This window comes from Carcharodon carcharias, chromosome 2, assembly GCF_017639515.1.
Source record: "Carcharodon carcharias isolate sCarCar2 chromosome 2, sCarCar2.pri, whole genome shotgun sequence".
Classification (NCBI taxonomy): domain Eukaryota; kingdom Metazoa; phylum Chordata; class Chondrichthyes; order Lamniformes; family Lamnidae; genus Carcharodon; species Carcharodon carcharias.
In genome coordinates this window covers 118,005,607-118,023,794 of record NC_054468.1, presented here as the reverse complement: position 1 = coordinate 118,023,794, position 18,188 = coordinate 118,005,607, and the positions used below count along the sequence as shown (strand labels likewise).

Sequence of the window (18,188 nt, the reverse complement as noted above, 5' to 3'; positions counted from 1 at the left end):
GGGCAACTAAGGATGGACAAGAAAAAATTGCCAGTCTTGTTAGTGACACACATATAAAAAGAATTAATTTTTAAAAATAAGGATCTTTTGGGACTGGACAACAACCACTATACCCAACAAGTCAAACTCCTAAAAATAGTCAAACTACAATGTTCGCACATCCTTCCTCTCTCCAGAAGCATTGCCTAATTGCTTGTTGGACCCACACACTGTGCACTTTCCAAATAATTTATTCCATCAGAATTAGTGCCCTTTGGGTGAAAATATTTCACTTAGCTCCTTTTCTTACTCTGAACATTTTAATGTTCTACATATGCCCCTGATAGGTGAACCCTTCTCCCTATGATGGTAGATATTGGATTTGTTGCTTGGAGCAAAATGATAAAATATCTAGAATTTGAATGGTTGCCAATAGAAGAGTTGCCTTTTCGTCTCATCAATGGAAAAATGCAAAAAAAATTGAATCTGAATTAAACAAAATATATTTTCCAGTCATTAGCAGTGCAGAGTGAGCACCTATCTAAACTTAATCAGAATATTAATTTCATACATCTATTCCTTCATTTACAGATTTTTAAATTTGCTTTAGACATTCCACTGAACAATTAATTAAATGTAACAGAACCTCAATATTACTTATGGACAGGAAACTTATAATCACGTTCAATCCCAAGTGTGTTTCAGCAGAAATCTTTTGGACAATTATGCATTTTGAAAATATTGGAAATGAACATTTTACTCCTCTATCTCAGCACTGAACAGGTATCGATGTCATCCAGGTTAAAACTAAATTCAAATTCCTTACTATGGCTTATTAACTGTGCTTATTCTGTGAAAATTCCAGTCCTACCACCCTCCAAGATCTCTGTGTTCATCCAAATCTGGCCCCTTGGACATCCCCATTTTAATTGTTCCCCTACTGGCAGCTGTGTCTTCAGCTGCCTTGGCCTAAGCCCTGAAATTCCCTCCCTCGGCTTCTTCATCTCTCCTTCCTCTTTAAAAACCACCCTCTTTCACCAATATTTTGGTCACCTGCCCTAATATCATCTTCAATGGAAGAGAAAATGCTGGAAATGTGCAGCAGGTCTGGCAGAGTTAATGGAGAGAGAAACAGAGTTAACCTTTGATCAGAGTTAGCCTTTCAACAGAACCTTCTAATTGATTTGAAACATTAACTCTATTTCTCTCTCCACAGGTGCTGACTGACCTTTTGAACATTTCTGGCATTTTCTGTTTTTATTTCAGATGTCCAGAAACAGCAGTATTTTGCTGTGTCCTAAAATTTCCTTATGTGGATCGGTGTCAAATTTTGTTTAACAATTGCTCCTGTGAAGTGTCTTGGGTCATTTTATTACGTTAAAGTTGCTACATAAATGTAACACTGAATGTATTATCTCTTCCAGTGAAGTATTGGGAAGACTGAAGCCATTGTCTTTGGTCCCAGCCATAGACATCATTTCCTGATTATTGTTTCCATTCCTGCTAACAGTCTTAAACCGAGCAAAACCATCCTCAACCTGTGTATTGTGTCTGACCCCAAACTGAAGTTTCCACTCATCCATTTGTGAAGTCACCAAGAAGCAAATGTTCGCCTCTGTATCAATGCTCAAATACAATCTATTCTCAACTCATCTCCCTCAATTTTAAAAACCCCACCCTTGTTTTCAAATTCATCCACAAGGCCTCACCCTTCCCTATTTCAGCAACCTCCTCCACCCCGACAAGGACTCTTCTAGATCGCTGTGCTCTTTTAATTCTGGCCTCTCTGTGGAGAGAGAAACAGAGTTAATGTTTCAAGTCCGAATGACCCTTCTTCAGACACTTCTCCAGCTCTGAAGGATCATACGAACTCAAAACATCAATTCTGTTTCTCTGTCCACAGATGCTGTCAGACCTGCTTAGTTTTTCCAGCATTTTCTGTTTTTGTTTCAGATTTCCAGCATCCGCAGTATTTTTCTTTTAACATATATGATCTATTCAATCAAGTGTTACATTTTAAAACTACATTCAAGATGATCGGCTATTGGATGAGGCTCCTCACACAGTGAAACCCAGATCTCATCTGAATCCCTTTTGGAGGAAGGGTCAATAGGAACAAATGAAAGCGGGTGATCCATCAAGACTGCCCTACGCCATGAGGGCTGAACTGTCATCACTAAATACTCCTTCCCTCCCTGATACCTCCCCCCTCCTCACACCCTTGCAGTTATATAAGGTCCTGGGAGAAGCAAAATAACTCCCCAAAAAACCCCAGGACCACTTCATTACCCTCTGTAAAACCTACAGGGAAGGAAATAAAATTGAAAAAAATATACATCAAGGCATTTGGTTGAATTTACTTGTGTCTGATTTACTGTATGGCATTGAAAAATACCAAGAACATCTGGACTATCTTTCTCCCTCTTAGGGAACAGGGAATGGGTGACAAAGGGATCCCAAGCTAGATGGTGAAGTATGAAACTAGGGGTACATCCTTTTCTTGATAACAAGTTTATTTACAGAATGCAGCAATACATATGTCTGCTTCCGACCTACTAACTCACCCAGTGTCCTAGGAATCCCTTTTTATCTGTGCTCAAGATACGTAATCAATCAACACTTGTTTACCCTTAGCCTTAACAATATAATTAATGTAACATTAATAATGGGGACTCTTGAGAAAAAGAAGTGAAAGAAACCCAAAACATCACTTAAGAGGGTGCAATAACATATCTTTCCAATTCCTAACCTGTGACACTTGAAGGCCACTGTAAACAAACTGCTCAACTTATCTTCTGAGAAAAAGTCACTTGGGCCAAAAGGCAACCAAAGTGATGACTGTGCAAAGCTTCTATTGTATGCAAATATGTTAATATTAAAGCTGATCTTAACTCTTTTACAAAATGTAATTACAATTCCTGCAATCCAGGCAATGTTCTTTTTCAGAAGTTAGATAAAGACATTGGTAGCACAGTGTTTCACTCTGTGATGCATTGGTTCTCCTTTATATTTAGTCAGCCAGTGTAAGTGATGCATATGAAAAAATGTTATTCACAATGAATGTTCTGCTCTTTTCCAGAATCCACAGTGTCATTGTATCACACAGTGCAGACAACATGTTTCCAGTTTCAAAGGAAACCAAAACTATAGTAACTATATCACTGTTGCAAATCTATTGAATGCATGTGGAGTAATCTGGGGAACTGTGGCAGATTAAGGTTAACAAAACAATAATCCATGTTGGATCACTCACAAGGCAGCCCCTCAACTTTCAAGCAAAATGTACGGTGCCGGGGGGCATAGATTTTGGCATGAAAATTGTGGAATTACAGTCACAGCACTGAAGTTCTTCAAATGGTTAACAGACTAAAAGCTAAGCAAGCTTAATCCCAATTTAAAGCTGAGGTTTATTAAGGGTCAAAGGTACGCTGCAGTGCTTAATATGTGGGAAAGTGATTAGTCAGTCCGGAAATAACTGAAATAGCTGCAAATTGATTTGCCGGAACACTTGTGTTGAAAGTAAGAAAAAAATGTACATTTTTTAAAATGTAAGTGGTCAGTTATATCACATAACAAATATGAAAAAAATGCACTTACCATAGATACCAGTGGATATACAAGGGAATGCCTGCAATTGGAAAAATAAATTGACATATTAAGGAGGGTTGTAATGAAAAAAAATCAGAAATTATCACAGATCTAATCAGATTAAGTAATTAGTCATCACTTTCAGAAAAGCACAGCTGAACCTTGATGATCTCTCATTAGGAAATAAATCTGTGCTGAATAATAGACGTTGGTAGATAATCAGGATTCCAATGGGATGACAGATCATATATTCAAGGGAAAAGGAAGCCAATTATATATGGTTCCCCTTACAGTGTTTCTTCCCAGTTTTTATTTGATTCATTCTTGAGCGAATCCTGGCATTTGTGTACTTTTTCTCTTACAAACTGCTACATGGTAGGACATAAGAACAGAGCATGAGTAGGGCATTCAGCTTTATCCACCACTCAATTAGATTGTGGCTGATCTGCATCTTAACTTCACAAGCTTTCCTTGGTTCTGTAACACAGAATAACCTTCCTCAAGAAAAATCTATCAATCTTAGTTCAGAAACTTTCAGCTGACCCACCCAGCCTCAACCTTTAGGTTCCAGATTCCATGCTCCATTGAGTGGAAGAAGCGCTTCCTGATCCCTCTGACACACCAACTGAGCATTGCCTCAAGGCTGGAGCCACCCATCGGGGTGCTGATGTGACAGAACGTTCCCAGTCACCTGCTGGAGTCAAATGCCTGGGCTTTGCTAAAATGCATTAAGCATATGTGAAGCGATAGATATTAATTGAAGCGCTGCTAATGATCAATACCTTTACTTATGAGCTCCAAAGAAAGAGTCTGTCCTACATTTCTCCCAAAATGAAAAGATGTGGCCTAAAGCTCCAGAGGAACATCTGCGCAGTAATCTGCTGATGTTGCATTAAAGAGGGGACTGAATTCACTGGCACTTGAAACAGGCAAGTAACCCTTTAAGTAAAGCAGCTGTTTCAATTGTGAAACTGCTTGCACTGTCATTCCATTTGCATCCAGAGTAATACAAGCACCAGCTGAAGACATATCCCGACATTTAAAGTCAGTGATACCAGCCGCATGCTGTTCGAGGCCAGGTAACCGGAAGCCAATGCTTCACCTGTTCGATGAAAGCTCATCAGTAGGACATTTATTGGGCTGGATTTTAAAAGTTGGCGGGAAACCTGACCGATGAAAAGAAAGCCCACCTCGCAGCAATAATACGCTGTGGGCGACAACAAGAAGGAAATGCGGGACAAAAATAAAAATAGCTGGAAAAACTCAGCAGGTCTGTGGAGCATCTGTGGAGAGGAATACAGTTAACGTTTCGAGAATGTATGATTCTTCATCAGGAAATGCGGGAGTTCCGGGCTCCACTGGGAGGAAGTCCCGCCCTTGGGAGCTGTCGGCCAGTCGGATTGGCCAGCAGCTCTTGTAGTCCTGGCAGTGCCGGAGCTCAGTAGTGAGCACTGCCAGTGCTGCAGGCAGGCCCAGGATGAAGGCCCTAATGCATCCCAGACTCCGTAAGTCAGGGGCATGGGGCAGGGAGGGATTGGGCACTTTGGTGAGGGGGTGGGGGGTGATGGTGAGGGGACAGGTTTTGGAGTGCAGACGGGGTGGAAAGAGGGGGGTGTACAACCTTCGATGTGCAAAGGGCACCTCAGCGAAGATAGTACCCATCTTCCTTCCTGTACTTTGACAAACTTTTTTGAAAGAATGGACTGCCCACTCCTGCATGCCTGCCTATGCCATCCATGTTATGATGTGGGCAGCGTAATATTGGGGTCAGTAGGCTTGTAAACAAGCTCGTTTGATCTTTAATTATTTATTTACATATGGTGGGTGGGCTGCCGATTTCAGCACCCACCCACAGGTGACATCGTGGGATGGGCAAGGACGTGGTGGGCTGGGCACTCCTCATATTTTACATGCCCCCCCTTCTCGCCGAAGACATGCCCGCTGGAGGGGGTGGGGGGTGGTGCAGCGGTGGAATCTAAATTCCTGTACAAATTTTCCTTGGCAAGGAAAATGCCAAGAATTGGGGGCAGAATAAGAAAAGATTCAACCAAACATTGCTTTTTGGATAATTCCAAGAGTTTCAATGAGTTTTTCTCTCAGAGGTTTGAGAGTCTTTGGAACTATCTTCCTCAAAAGGCGGTGAAAGCAGAGTCTTTTAATATTGTTAAGGCAGACCTACATGGATTCGATTAACAAGGGGGTGAAAGGTTATCGGGGGTAAGCAGGAATGTGGGGTTGAGGTTGCATTCAGGTCAGCCATGATCTTATTGAATGGTGGAGCAGGCTCAAGGGGTCGAGTGGCCTACTCCTGCTCCTAATTCACATGTTTGCACAGGAGATGGTGGTGTAGTGGTAATGTCACTGCAATAGTAATCCTGAGCCACAGGATAATACTCTGGGGTCATGAGTTCAAATCCCACCATGGCAGCTGGTGGAATTTTAAGTCTTTAAGAATTTTAAGAATTTTAATTAATAATCTGGAATTGAAAAACTAGTCACAGTAATGGTGAGCATGGAACTATCAATTGTTGTAAAAAACTCACCTGGTTCACTGATGTCCTTTATGAAAGGAAATTTACCATCCTTACCCCACTGGCCTACATATGACTCCAGGCCCACAAAAATGAGGTTGACTCTTAACTGTGCTCTGAAATGGCTGAAAAAAACCTCTCAGTCCAAGGGCAATTAGGAATGGGCAACAAATGCTCACCTTGCCAGAAATGCCCACTTCCCATGAATGAATAAAGAATAGAAGAAATTAAAAATTTAATCGCAACCAATAAGAAAAATAAAAAGGAAGGGTTGCATTTATATTGTGTCCTTCAAGACTTCAGGAGCTTGCAAAGTCAATTAAGTACTTTTGAAGTGTAGATAGCCAATGGTTTATTTCTTAACCGCCATCAGCTGACAGATTGATTAGTGTCTATTGGTACCACTGTCAGCCAATGAGTTGGAAGTTGGGGGTGGGACTTTCATCAGGACTCTCAGCAAACAGTTTATTTTACTGTAAACTGGGTCTACTGAAATACCACTCGACAAACCAGAGGAAGCTAAGTTCATGACCAAAATTACAGCAACTTCTCTCAATAAAACACTGGAATAAGTGGAGGATAGTTGCATAATACAAGTGCTGTGTGTAAAATCAATCTCAGTCATTTACAGCAGTATGATATCCTGACGTGACTAACGGGAGAATTACCAAATCGTTTCTATTTTGTCTGGGAAGAGAAATGTCACTAAATGCAACTGCCAAAATGTCACATTGAGAGGGCTCTTCCTTCTGAAGGGTCTGCACTTGGAGCTTAAACTTGTCCACCTATTCTGGTCTCATGTACATCTCTGATTTTAATTGTTTGACCAATGGCAGCTGTTCCTTCAGCTGCTTGGACTCTAAGCTCTGGAATCTCCTTCCTAAACCTCTCCACCCCTCTATCCTTTCTCTTCCCCTTTAAGATGCTCCTTAAAACCATCTCTTTGACCAAGATTTTGGTCACCTGTCCTAATATCTCCTTATGTAGCTTGGTGTCAAATATTGTTTGATAATTTCTCCTATGAAGCATGTTGAGATGTTTTACTACGTTAAAAGTGCCATGTAAATGCAAGTTGTTGTTATTTTAGTAACAGAGTCATCATAAAAACTTCAATGCTACTTCCCTGCTTTTCTATTCTTCTCCTCCAGAAATGAACCCCAGCATTTTCTTTGTGCACTTTATGGCTTTATCAACCTGTGTTGCTACTTTTAACAATTTGTATACCCAGATCTCTTTGCTCCTCTACACCGCTATTTTCTCACCTTCCTATCTCACACTTTGTAACATTGAATTTGCATTTATCCAGCCTTTCTGCAAACCTACTTACGTCTTCCTGTTTCTCATTAATACTTTCAACATAATTAAACTGTGTACGGTTCTAGATTGTCTCAAGTTGCATTATATATACGATACTCAATATGGCCTTTGGATGCAGCAAATTTTGGTCTGGGAAAACTGAAGAAACAAAATAGTCAATCTGTTACAAATGATTATGCAACATGCTTAATCTTTCCAATGTCATGGTTTTTGTCAACGGGTAATCATGTTTGACCAATTTATTGGAGTTCTTTGAAGGGGTAACATGTGATATGGATAAAGAGGAGCCTATAGGCATACTGTGCTTGGATTTCCTGAAGGCATCTGATAAAGTGCCACATCAAAGACTACTGCAGAAGATAAAAGCTCATTGTGTAGGGGGTAACATATTAGTGCGGACAGAAGATTGGCTGGCTGGCACAAAACAAAGAGTATGCATAAATGGGTCTTTTTTTGTTTGGCAGAATTTGATAAGTGAAGTCCCACAGGGGTCTGTGCTGGGGCCTCAGCTTTTTAGAATTTATATCAAAGACTTGGATGAGGAGAGTGAAGGAATGGTAGCTAAATTTGCAGGTGACACAAAGATAGTAGAAAAATATGTTGTGAAGAGGACATGAGGTTGCAGGCGGTTATAGATCGGTTGAGTGAGTGAGCAAAAATCTGGCAGATGGAGTATAATGTGGGAATATTAAGTTAAGTTGTTCACACTGGCAGGAAGAATAAAAAAAAGCAGAGTATTACTTAAATGGAGAATGTCTGCAGAATTCCGAGGTGCAGAGGGATCCAGGTGTTATAGTGCATTAGTCACAAAAGGTTAATATGCAGGTACAGCAAGTAATTAAAAAGGCTAATGTAATGCTATCCTTTATTACAAGAGGAATTGAACATAAAAGTAAGGATGTTATGCTTCAGTTACACAGGCCATTGCTGAGACCACATCTTGAATACTGTGTGCAGTTTTGGTCTCATTATTTAAGGAAGGATGTAAATACGTTGGAGGCAGATCAGAGGAGATTTAGCAGATTGATACCTGGAATGGGTGGGCTGTCTTTTGAGGAAAAGACAGTTAGGCAGTCTAGGCTTGTTTCCACTGGAGTTTAGAAGATTGAAGGGGTGACTTGATTGAAGTATAAAAGATCCTGAATGGTCTTGACAAGATGGATGTGGAGAACTAGGGGGCACTGTTTTAATATTAGGGGTCACCTTTTTAGGACAGAGATGAGGAGGAATTATTTTCTCTCGGAGAGTTGTGTGGCTCTGCCTCAGAAGACGATATTTTTAAGGCGGAAGTAGACAGATTCTTATTAAGCAAGAGAATCAAAGATTATCCGGGGTGGAAGGGAATGTAGAACTCGTAACACAAACAGATCAACCATGATCTTATTGAATGGCAGGGCAGGCTTGCAAGGCCGAATGTCCTACTTCTGCTCCTATTTCGTATGTTTGCAAGTACGTATGTTCACATGTCATGCTGACCAATCAAATATAATCAAACTTTTTAGAAAATATCATAAAACTTTGGTTTCTTTCCTATCCTTTCTTTCTTTCATGGGATGTGGGCGTCATTGGTTAGGACAGCATTTGTTGCCCATCCCTAATTTTGTTGAACTGAGTGGCTTGCTAGGCCATTTTGGAAGGCAGTTAAGAGTCAACCATTTTGTTGTTGATCTAGATTCACATGTAGGCCAGACCAGGTAAGGATGGCAGATTTCCTTCCCTAAAGGACATGAGTGGTTTTTAATGCCAATCGATGATAGTATCATGGTTAACATTACTGAGACTTGCTTTCAATTCCAGATTTTTTTTTTTATTAACTGAATTTTAAAATCTACTAGTTGCTCTAGTGGAATTTGAACCCGTGTCATCAGAGCATTAGCCTAAGCCTTTGGATTACTATTGCAGTGACATTCCCACTACATGATTCGGACTATCTGTTATTATGAATCCTCTTCTAGTTACAAAGGGAAGAGATGTTTGACAGATAGACTTCTTTGCGTAGTTATCTAAATGGATGGCAGAACGGGCTTTGGGGGGGGGTGCTGACTGGCCTCCTCCTCTTCCTGTGTAGTCCACAACTCCACATCTGCCACCAAATGAGAAACTCAAGTGCCAGAAGATGCTGCATTTCCAACGCCCAAAGTGTCGAACCTCGTTTTCATGTGATGCTTCAACTATCAATTCAACTGATCAAGTACTGACAAAGCAAATCCAAGGGTGGCAGTTGGATACATGTGTGCTCAAACCAGCAAGGTTAAGAGCCACTTCATTGCGGAGTTCAATATAGTACAGGCTTTCAACTGAATGACCTTATAAGCACTGTGCAATAATACATTTTTACAAGTCTTTCCACAGAAGAATGCATATAATCTGCTAAGTAGGCAAATAGGTGACAAGTATTATAAGAACGGGTCTATATCTTCATGGGGTTGCAGTCGTGTTCGGTCGTGACCCTTCCCAAGTTACTGCTAAGCCTCCTGTTGTCAACAATCAGGCCCATTCCACCATTTCAAATTTAAATAATGAACAGTGCACAGCTGGCCTAACTTTGACATCCCTTCTGAAATTTCTATAGGTCAGGGCAGTCTGTAATTGCTTTGTCCTTCGTAACATTCAGACATTTTGTCAGGGAACTGCATCACATTGTAGACCAGCTGAACTAAAGTCAGTTCTTGTTGCACACACATTTAGTCAATGACTCTCAGAATAATTATCTTTTTGGAGCTGAATATGATTTATCAGGCCTTCAATTGAAATCTTGCAAGTAGTTGTGAGGAGGAGCTCAAAGCAAACATTTGGGAAGTACATCTTGGTCATAAACTTTTGTTCACTAGGGGAAGGGTGACCTGAACATGGTTGTAATCCCTTGAAGATGGGATATACCACTTATGACCTGAATATTGCTAAAAGTTATATGAACAAACAATTTAGGAGCAGGAATAGGCCATGGCTTCTCGAGCCTGCTCTTCCATTCAATAAGATCATGGCCGATCTGATTGTAACCTCAACTCCACATTCCCACCTACCCCCGATAACCTTTCACCTCTTGATTATCAAGAATCTATCTACCTCTGCTTTCGCTGTCTTTTGGGGAAGAGAGTTCCAAAGGCTCATAGCCCTCTGAGAGAGAAGAATTTCTCCTCATCTATGTCGTAAATGGGTGACCTCAAACAATGACTCCTAGTTCTAGATTCTCCGACAAGAAGAAATATCCTTTCTACATCCGCCCTGTCAAGACCCCTCGGGATCTTATGTTTCAATCAAGTCGCCTCTTATTCATCTAAACTCCAGCAAATATGAGCCTAGCCTGTCCAACCTTTCTTCATAGGATAACCCACCCCCTCCTAGTATTAGACTGGTAAACTTTCTCTGAACTGTTTCCCACGCTTTTACATCCTTTCTTGAATAAGGAGACCAATACTGTACACAATACTCCAGATGTGGTCTCACCAATGCACTGTATAACTGAAGCATAACCTCCCTACTTTTGTATTCAATTCCCCTCACAATAAATATTAGCTTTCTTAATTACTTGCTGTATCTGCTTGTTGCCAACGTTTTTCATCTTGCACTCATTAGGACAAATGCAAGAATGCCAAATTTCAAATTTTGACCAAACATTTATACTACAGGAGAAAGGGGTGCTGATTGGTTGGTAGGTCAACTCTCATTGGTCGACGCATTGCCTGATGAGTGCAAGATGGATATCTTTGGCAAGACGTCCCTCTTCTTAGGAATATTCAAGTTCTGTACTACCAAGCAACTTATGATGTGCTTAATTACTGAGCAGATTATAAGTATTCTTCTGAGGAAAGACTTGTCTGTGCACATCAGGTCACTCAGTTTAAGCCTACTGAACTCCACAGATGCTGCCTGACCCACTGAGGATTTCCAGCATTTTCAGTTTTCATTCGGATTTCCAGCATCCACAGCTGTTATATTCAGTCAACAGTTGCTTGCATGAAAACAAATAATTTAGTAAACTTCTAAAGTCCAACTCATCTAATGTGTAATTATGCAAGTAATGTCACCAGTGGACAACATCCTGGTGAGACAATTATGTGTTGCTGCCCGTTTTCCTTCATTAGGTAACAAAAAAGAGCCAAGCACATTTGAGGAATGCAGCATTTACTAAAATAAAACACCATGAGGCTGTGTCAAGGTGATTGGCTGGCAGGCAGGAGGCTGAACCATTTATTTAATTAAGTCTTCCAGATTCTTCAGCCAATTCCAAGTTCCTCTGCACCCTGTTAATATCAGAGCAATTAGACAGCGAGGATCCCAACTTTGAGCGTGCAATCTCAGAACCTGATAATCCTCTGTTCTCACCTCAAGCGGCACTAACACCCAGGTCAGGGGTTTCCAAACTGTGGGTTGCAACCCCGTTCGAGCAATTGGGATCCCGAGCTCCGAGGCAGCAATGGCGGCCGTGGAGCAGAGACTCAGATTTGACAGCCCCGGAGATCGGCTGCGAGACCCTATAAATGTGGGCATGGCCTAATCAAATGAGTTCCGAGGCCCGATTGCTGACACCAACTGAGCCTTCAAAATGGTAGGTGTCTTAGTGGTTTTTTGGAGACTGTATCCCTGTTGCTTGAATCCCTCGGCCTATTTAGCAACTCTCCCCCCATCCCCCAACCACCCCAACCCCAACAACCAGTTTTCACTCTGGGGTTACATCAAGTGTGAAGCAAAATAAGGCTTGGGTAGCACTGGCCTAGGTAGTAAAGATCAAAATCTATCACGTTGTCTTTCTGCTTCTCCTCCTTCTGCTTTGGTTGTGTCATCATCAAAGATAAATGTCCGTATTCTGCCAGCAAATTATTTTAATGGATGTGTCTAACAATATAATAATGATCAGGCAATCTTCTTTTTTACAATGCTGATTGAGGGACAGATATTGGCCAGGATAATTCCCCTGCTCTTCTTCCAAATAGAGGCCATGGGATATTCTACGTCCACCCAAACAGGCAGATGGGTCCTCAGTTAAATGTCTCATCCGAAAGACTGCCTGGATTGGGAAGGGTGTTGCTGATACTACAACGGTAACATGGTTACTTTTTCCAGGTCACAAATGTTCAGTTCCTTTCAATAGTAATCACATCCAATCTTTGCTGGAGCAAGGAAGAGGAAAAGGCGATCAAAAAAAGCCACGTGAAGGATGATAATTCTCAGGGATGATCTGGCCTATTTGTAACTGATGCAAATTTAATGTTCAACAAAATGCACTTCCATGCAGAACCACATATGGAATAATCTTGCTTGTTTGGCAGACCGAAGAGAAACCCCCATCTCTCATGCTTAGATTCAGTACATCTTCTGTAACAAAGACTGTCTGTTGGTCCTTCTAAGACAAAAAGCCAAATATTCTTAGCAACACCAGAAATTCAGGAGTGGCTATATTTAAAAGGTTGAGAAGGAAGCTTTCATGTACCAATTCTCTTCTCCACTGCCCCCAGCAGATTCTATCCAATTTCGCATCAATTGGTAAAACTTCACCCTTATATCAAGTACTATATATACAAGCTCCTATGAGAATCAATCATCAGTTATTGAACCATGATCGTGGGAGAATGCTTTGTGCTGTGAAAAGTTGGTGGCTTTCCCATTTGCAACATCTACATCATCAATCGCTTCCATCAAACTCAAAACTATCAGCTTTGTTTAGCTCTGCCGCATGATATTTCTCTTAAAAAGCTAAGAACTAATTAAATATTCAAAGTTGTTCGTATTCCATGACATGCTAATGTTCCAAAAGGTAGACTGCTTACGGTCGCCACCAGCTGGAACTGAACTCGGGAGAGTTGAACAAAGTTGCTGAACTTTGTGCTCAGGGATCTCTATGAAGGGCCAGGACAGTTTTATCGGCCGAAACTCATCAGTGGATGCAGCAATTTCACGAAGTTCATGGTGAAGTTAAGGGTGTTTGTGCAAGGCTAATTGGAGGAGTGATGCAAATTGTGCAGCAACTTGTGGTCACACACAATTCACTGGTATCTCCTCTTCATCATAAACTGCTGGATGATCTGTATACACATTAATAGTGGCAAGCAACTGCGAGCACCATTAAATTTGTGGTTATTTGTGTTGCATACCCAGAGTTACTGTGTTTCTCTTTCCCCAGAATTTCCTATGGTCTAAGCAGCCCTATTAGTTTCTTGGAAGTTCAAAATAATTGATCTTCCTTCAAGAGTTCAAATCTCAGAGAGGTACAATAGAGAGGGATGACCTAACTTTAGGAAACCAGGATGTGGAAATGATTTGGGTAGAGATGAGAAATGGTAAAGGCAAGAAGTCACTTGTGAGAGTTGCGTACAGGCTCCCTAACAGTAACCACAGGGTATGGTTGAGCATAAAGGAAGAAATAATTGGAGCTGGTCAGAAAGGCACAGTGATAATCATGGGAGATTTTAATTTACATATCGATTGGAAAAGTCAGATGGACAAAGATAGTCTAGATGAGGAGTACATTGAATGTTTTCAGGATAGTTTCTTGGAACAGCATGCTCTGGAGCAAACCAGAGAGCAGGCTATACTAGACCTGGTATTGTGCAATGAGATCGGAGTAATTAATGATCTCATAGTGAAGGTGCCCCAAGGGAGCAGCAGCCATAATATGATTGAATTTTACATTCAGTTTGAGGGAGAGAGGAGTTGGTCTGAGACGAAGTTTTCAAACTTAAGTAAGGGCAATTATGAGGGCATGAAAGCTGAGCTAGTGAAAGTGAATTCACAAATTAGGTTAAGGGATAGGTCAACAGAGATGCAGCGGCTAATATTTAAGGGGACATTTCAGAATGCATAGAATCGATACATCCCAACGAGTAAGAAAAATTTTAAAGGACAGCCACACCATCCATGGTTAACTAGAAAGGTAAAGATAGTATTAAACTTAAAGAAACAGCATATAATTGTGCAAAGATAGGTGGAAGGCCAGAAGATTGGACAAAATATAGGGCACAGCAAAGAATGACTAAAAGACTAATAAGCAGGGAAAAATTAGAGTATGAGAGAAGGCTAGCCAGAAATATAAAAACAGATAGTAAGAGTTTTTATAAATATTTAAAAAAGAAAAAGGTTAACAAAGTGAGCATTGGTCCTATAGAAAGTGAGCCTGGAGAATTGATAATGGAACACAAGGAGATGGCAGATGAATTAAAGCAGTATTTTGCATCAGTTTTCACTATAGAGGATACAAATAACATCCCAGAAGCAGCTATAAACCAGGAAATGAAAGTGGGGAAGGAAGTCAGGGAAATTACAGTAACCAGAGAAGTGGTGCTGAGTAAATTGTTGGAGCTGTGGGCTGACAAGAGCCCGGGTCCTGATGGACTTCATCCTAGAGTCTTAAAAGAAGTGAGATAGTTGATGCATTGGTTCTAATTCTCCAAAACGCCTTAGATTCAGGGAAGTTCCCATTAGATTGGAAGATAGAAAATGTAACTGCATTATTCAAAAAGGCAGGGAGACAGAAAATAGCAAACTACAGGCCAGTTAGCTTAACATCTATCATAGGGAAAATGTTAGAAGCTGTTATTAAAGAAGTTATAGCAGGGCACTTGGATAAGCTCAAGGTCATTAAGCAGTGTCAACATGCTTTTGTGAAAGGGAAATCATGTTTAACCAACTTATTGGAGTTCTTTGAGGAAGTAACAATAAAGGGAAACCGTCGGATATACTGTACTTAGATTCCCCGAAGGCATTTGATAAAGTGCCACATCAAAGGTTATTGTGGAAAATAAAAGCTCATGGTATAGGGGGTAACATATTGGCATGGACAGAAGATTGGCTGGCTAACCGGGAGCAGAGAGTAGGCATAAATGGATCTTTTTCAGGTTGGCAAGATGTAACAAGTAGCACAGGGATCAGTGCTGGGAGCTCAACTGATTACAATTTATATAAATGACTTAGATAAAGGGATTGAAGGGGTTGTTGCCAAATTTGCTGATGACAAAAAGATACGTAGGAAAGTAATTTGTGAAGAGGACATAAGGAAGCTACAGACAGATATAGATAGGTTAAGTGAGTGGGCAAAGATCTGGCAGATGGAGTTTAATATGGGAAAATGTGAATTTGTCCATTTTGGCAGGAAGAATAAAAGAGAAGCATATTATCTAAATGGTGAGAGATTGCAAAGCTCTGAGGTGCAGAGGGATCTGGGTGTCCTAGTACATGAATCACAAAAGGCTAGTATGCAAGTCATTAGGAAAGCTAATAGAATGTTATCATTTATTGAAAGGGGAATTGAATACAAAAGTAGGGAGGTTATGTTTCAGTTGTACAGGGCATTGGTGAGACCACATTTGGAGTACTGTGTACAGTATTGGTCACCTTATTTAAGGAAGGGTGTAATTACAATGGAAACAATTCAGAGAAGGTTTACCAGATTACTTCCTGGAATGGGTGGGTTGTCGTATGAGGAAAGGTTGGACAGACTAGATTGAATCCCCTGGAGTTTAGAAAAGTAAGAGGTGGCTTGATTGAAACATATAAGATCCTGAGGGGTCTTGATAGGGCAGATGCTGAGAGAATGTTCCCTCTTATGGGAGAATCTAGAACCAAGGGTCACTGTTTAAAAATAAGGGGTCACCCATTTAAAACAGAGATGAGGCAACATTTTTTTCTCTCAGAGGGTTGTGAGTCTTTGGAACTCTCTTCCTGAAAAGGTGGTGGAAGCAGAGACTTTGAATATTTTTCAGGCAGAGGTGGATTGGTAAGCAAGGGGTGATAGGTTATCGGCAGGAGGTGAGATGCAGATTTCAGGGGCAGAATTTTTCATATGGCGCTTGGGCTGGGCGGGAGCGGAGCTGATCGCAGCTCGCGATCAGCTTCGCGCCGCCATTTTATGCAGACGGGCCAATTAAAGCCCACCCAGCGTAATATGTGACTGGTAGCGCTCAGCACTACCTGCGCGGCCGGGGGGAGAAGGGAGAGTCAGGGCCAGTACCCTTCTAAACTCCAGGGGATTCAAGCCTAGTCTGTCCAACCTTTCCTCATACGAAAGTGCGCAGCAATCTCCCTGAGGCACAGAGCTGCCTCAGGAAGATTGAATGGATATTAAAATAATTAAATAAATGATTCAAAAATTTATTCAAACATAAAATAAAATCATGAGATGGGACGTTTTTATTTTTATGAAAACTTTTTTACTTACTTAATAAAAGCTTTAGGAAACCTCATCCCACTCGTGGATGAGGTTTCCTAAAAAAACACGAAAGCCCCTTGGGTTTTTTTGCCTGCCCGCCAGCCTTAAGGTTGGATGGGCAGTGTTACTAATTACATGAATTGCTTTCTTAACGGCGAAATATCGCGGGACTCACGCCCGACATCATCGCATTTCATTATATGCATCGGCGTGTCAGGCCCGCCCCCGCAGACCAACTGAAAAATTCTGCCCCAAATCAGCCATGATCTTGTTAAATGGCAGAGCAGACTCAAGGGGCTGAACAGCCTACTCCTGCTCCTTGTTTGTATGTTTGTATAAACAACAGGTTTTCTTGATTTGGGGAAAATCTGGTTATCAAGACTATCTAGATGTTAAATATATCAGCACCCAAAATGTCAGCTGTTTACAAAATGAACACTTGACATTTGAAACGATCAACACCCTGAGGGTTACCATTGACCAGAAACAGAACTGGACTGACCATATACATATTGTAGCTACAAGAGTAGGTCAGAGGTTAGGAATCCTGTGGTGAGTCACTCACCTCCTGACTCCCCAAAGCCTGTCCACCATATACAAGGCACAAGTCAGGAGTGTGATGGAATACTCTCCACTTGTCTGGATGAGTGCAGCTCCAGCAACTCTCGAGAAGCTTGACACCATCCAGGACAAAGCAGCCGCTTGATTGGTACCCCATCCACAAACAATCACTCTCTTCATCACTGACGCACAGTGGCAGCAGTGTGTAGTAGCGACAGGATGCACTGCAGGAATTCAGCAAGCCTCCTTGGCAGCACCTTCCAAACCCAAGACCGCTACTATCTAGAAGCACAAGGGCAGCAGACATGTGGTAACACTACCTCACCTGGAAGTTCCCATCCAAGTCACACACCATCCTGACTTGGAAATATATCACCGTTCTTGCACTGTCGCTGGGTCAAAATCCTGGAACTCCCTCCCTAACAGCACTGTGGTTGTATCTACTGCACATGGACTGCAGCTGTTCAAGAAGGCAGCTCACCACCACCTTCTTAAGGGCAATTAGGGATAGGCAATAAATGCTGGCCCAGCCAGTGACAGACACCCACATCCCATGAATGAGTAAAAAAATACTGAAATTAGATCATTTCACTCTCCAGTCTTTAATAGATAAAGCTTTAACACTGCACTGAAATGGGTTGGTACAGGATTCAGAACAGCAGGAGGTTTTTCAAATGGACTGAAACTGAATTTAAGAGGACAAAACAAATTTACCCAATTATTGTTGCACTTGCAGACACAGCCCAAAGAATTTCTATACTCCTAATTTCTGGCAACATTACAAGAGCATGCTAAAAAAATGAAATTATGATTTTGCTAAAATGAAATTGGACCAATAAAATATTACAACTAAGTTCACAATGTTACTAGTATACTCCAATCAGTGAAACGTGCATGAGTTCAGTTCCAAAGACTGAGTTCTTTAAGCCTATATTCTCTGGCGTGTAGAAGAATGAGAGGTGTTCTCATTGAAACATAAAACACTCTTTGCGGGCTTGTCAGGGTAGATGCTGAGAGGCCGCTTACCCTGGTTGAGGTAGAGTTAGGGGAGTCAATCATTTAGGACTAAG

The 18,188-nt window shown here is 41.2% G+C and overlaps 1 protein-coding gene across 1 annotated transcript in view; it reads right to left on the bottom strand.

Annotated features, from left to right (window-relative positions):
* Window positions 1–18,188, bottom strand: part of macrod2 (mono-ADP ribosylhydrolase 2) — an 897,762-nt gene that overhangs the window by 248,823 nt on the left and 630,751 nt on the right. Inside the window, exon 8 of the mRNA XM_041212085.1 lies at window positions 3,577–3,607. Within this exon, the coding sequence (XP_041068019.1) occupies window positions 3,577–3,607 (31 nt within the window). The remainder of the gene's footprint in view (window positions 1–3,576; window positions 3,608–18,188) is intronic.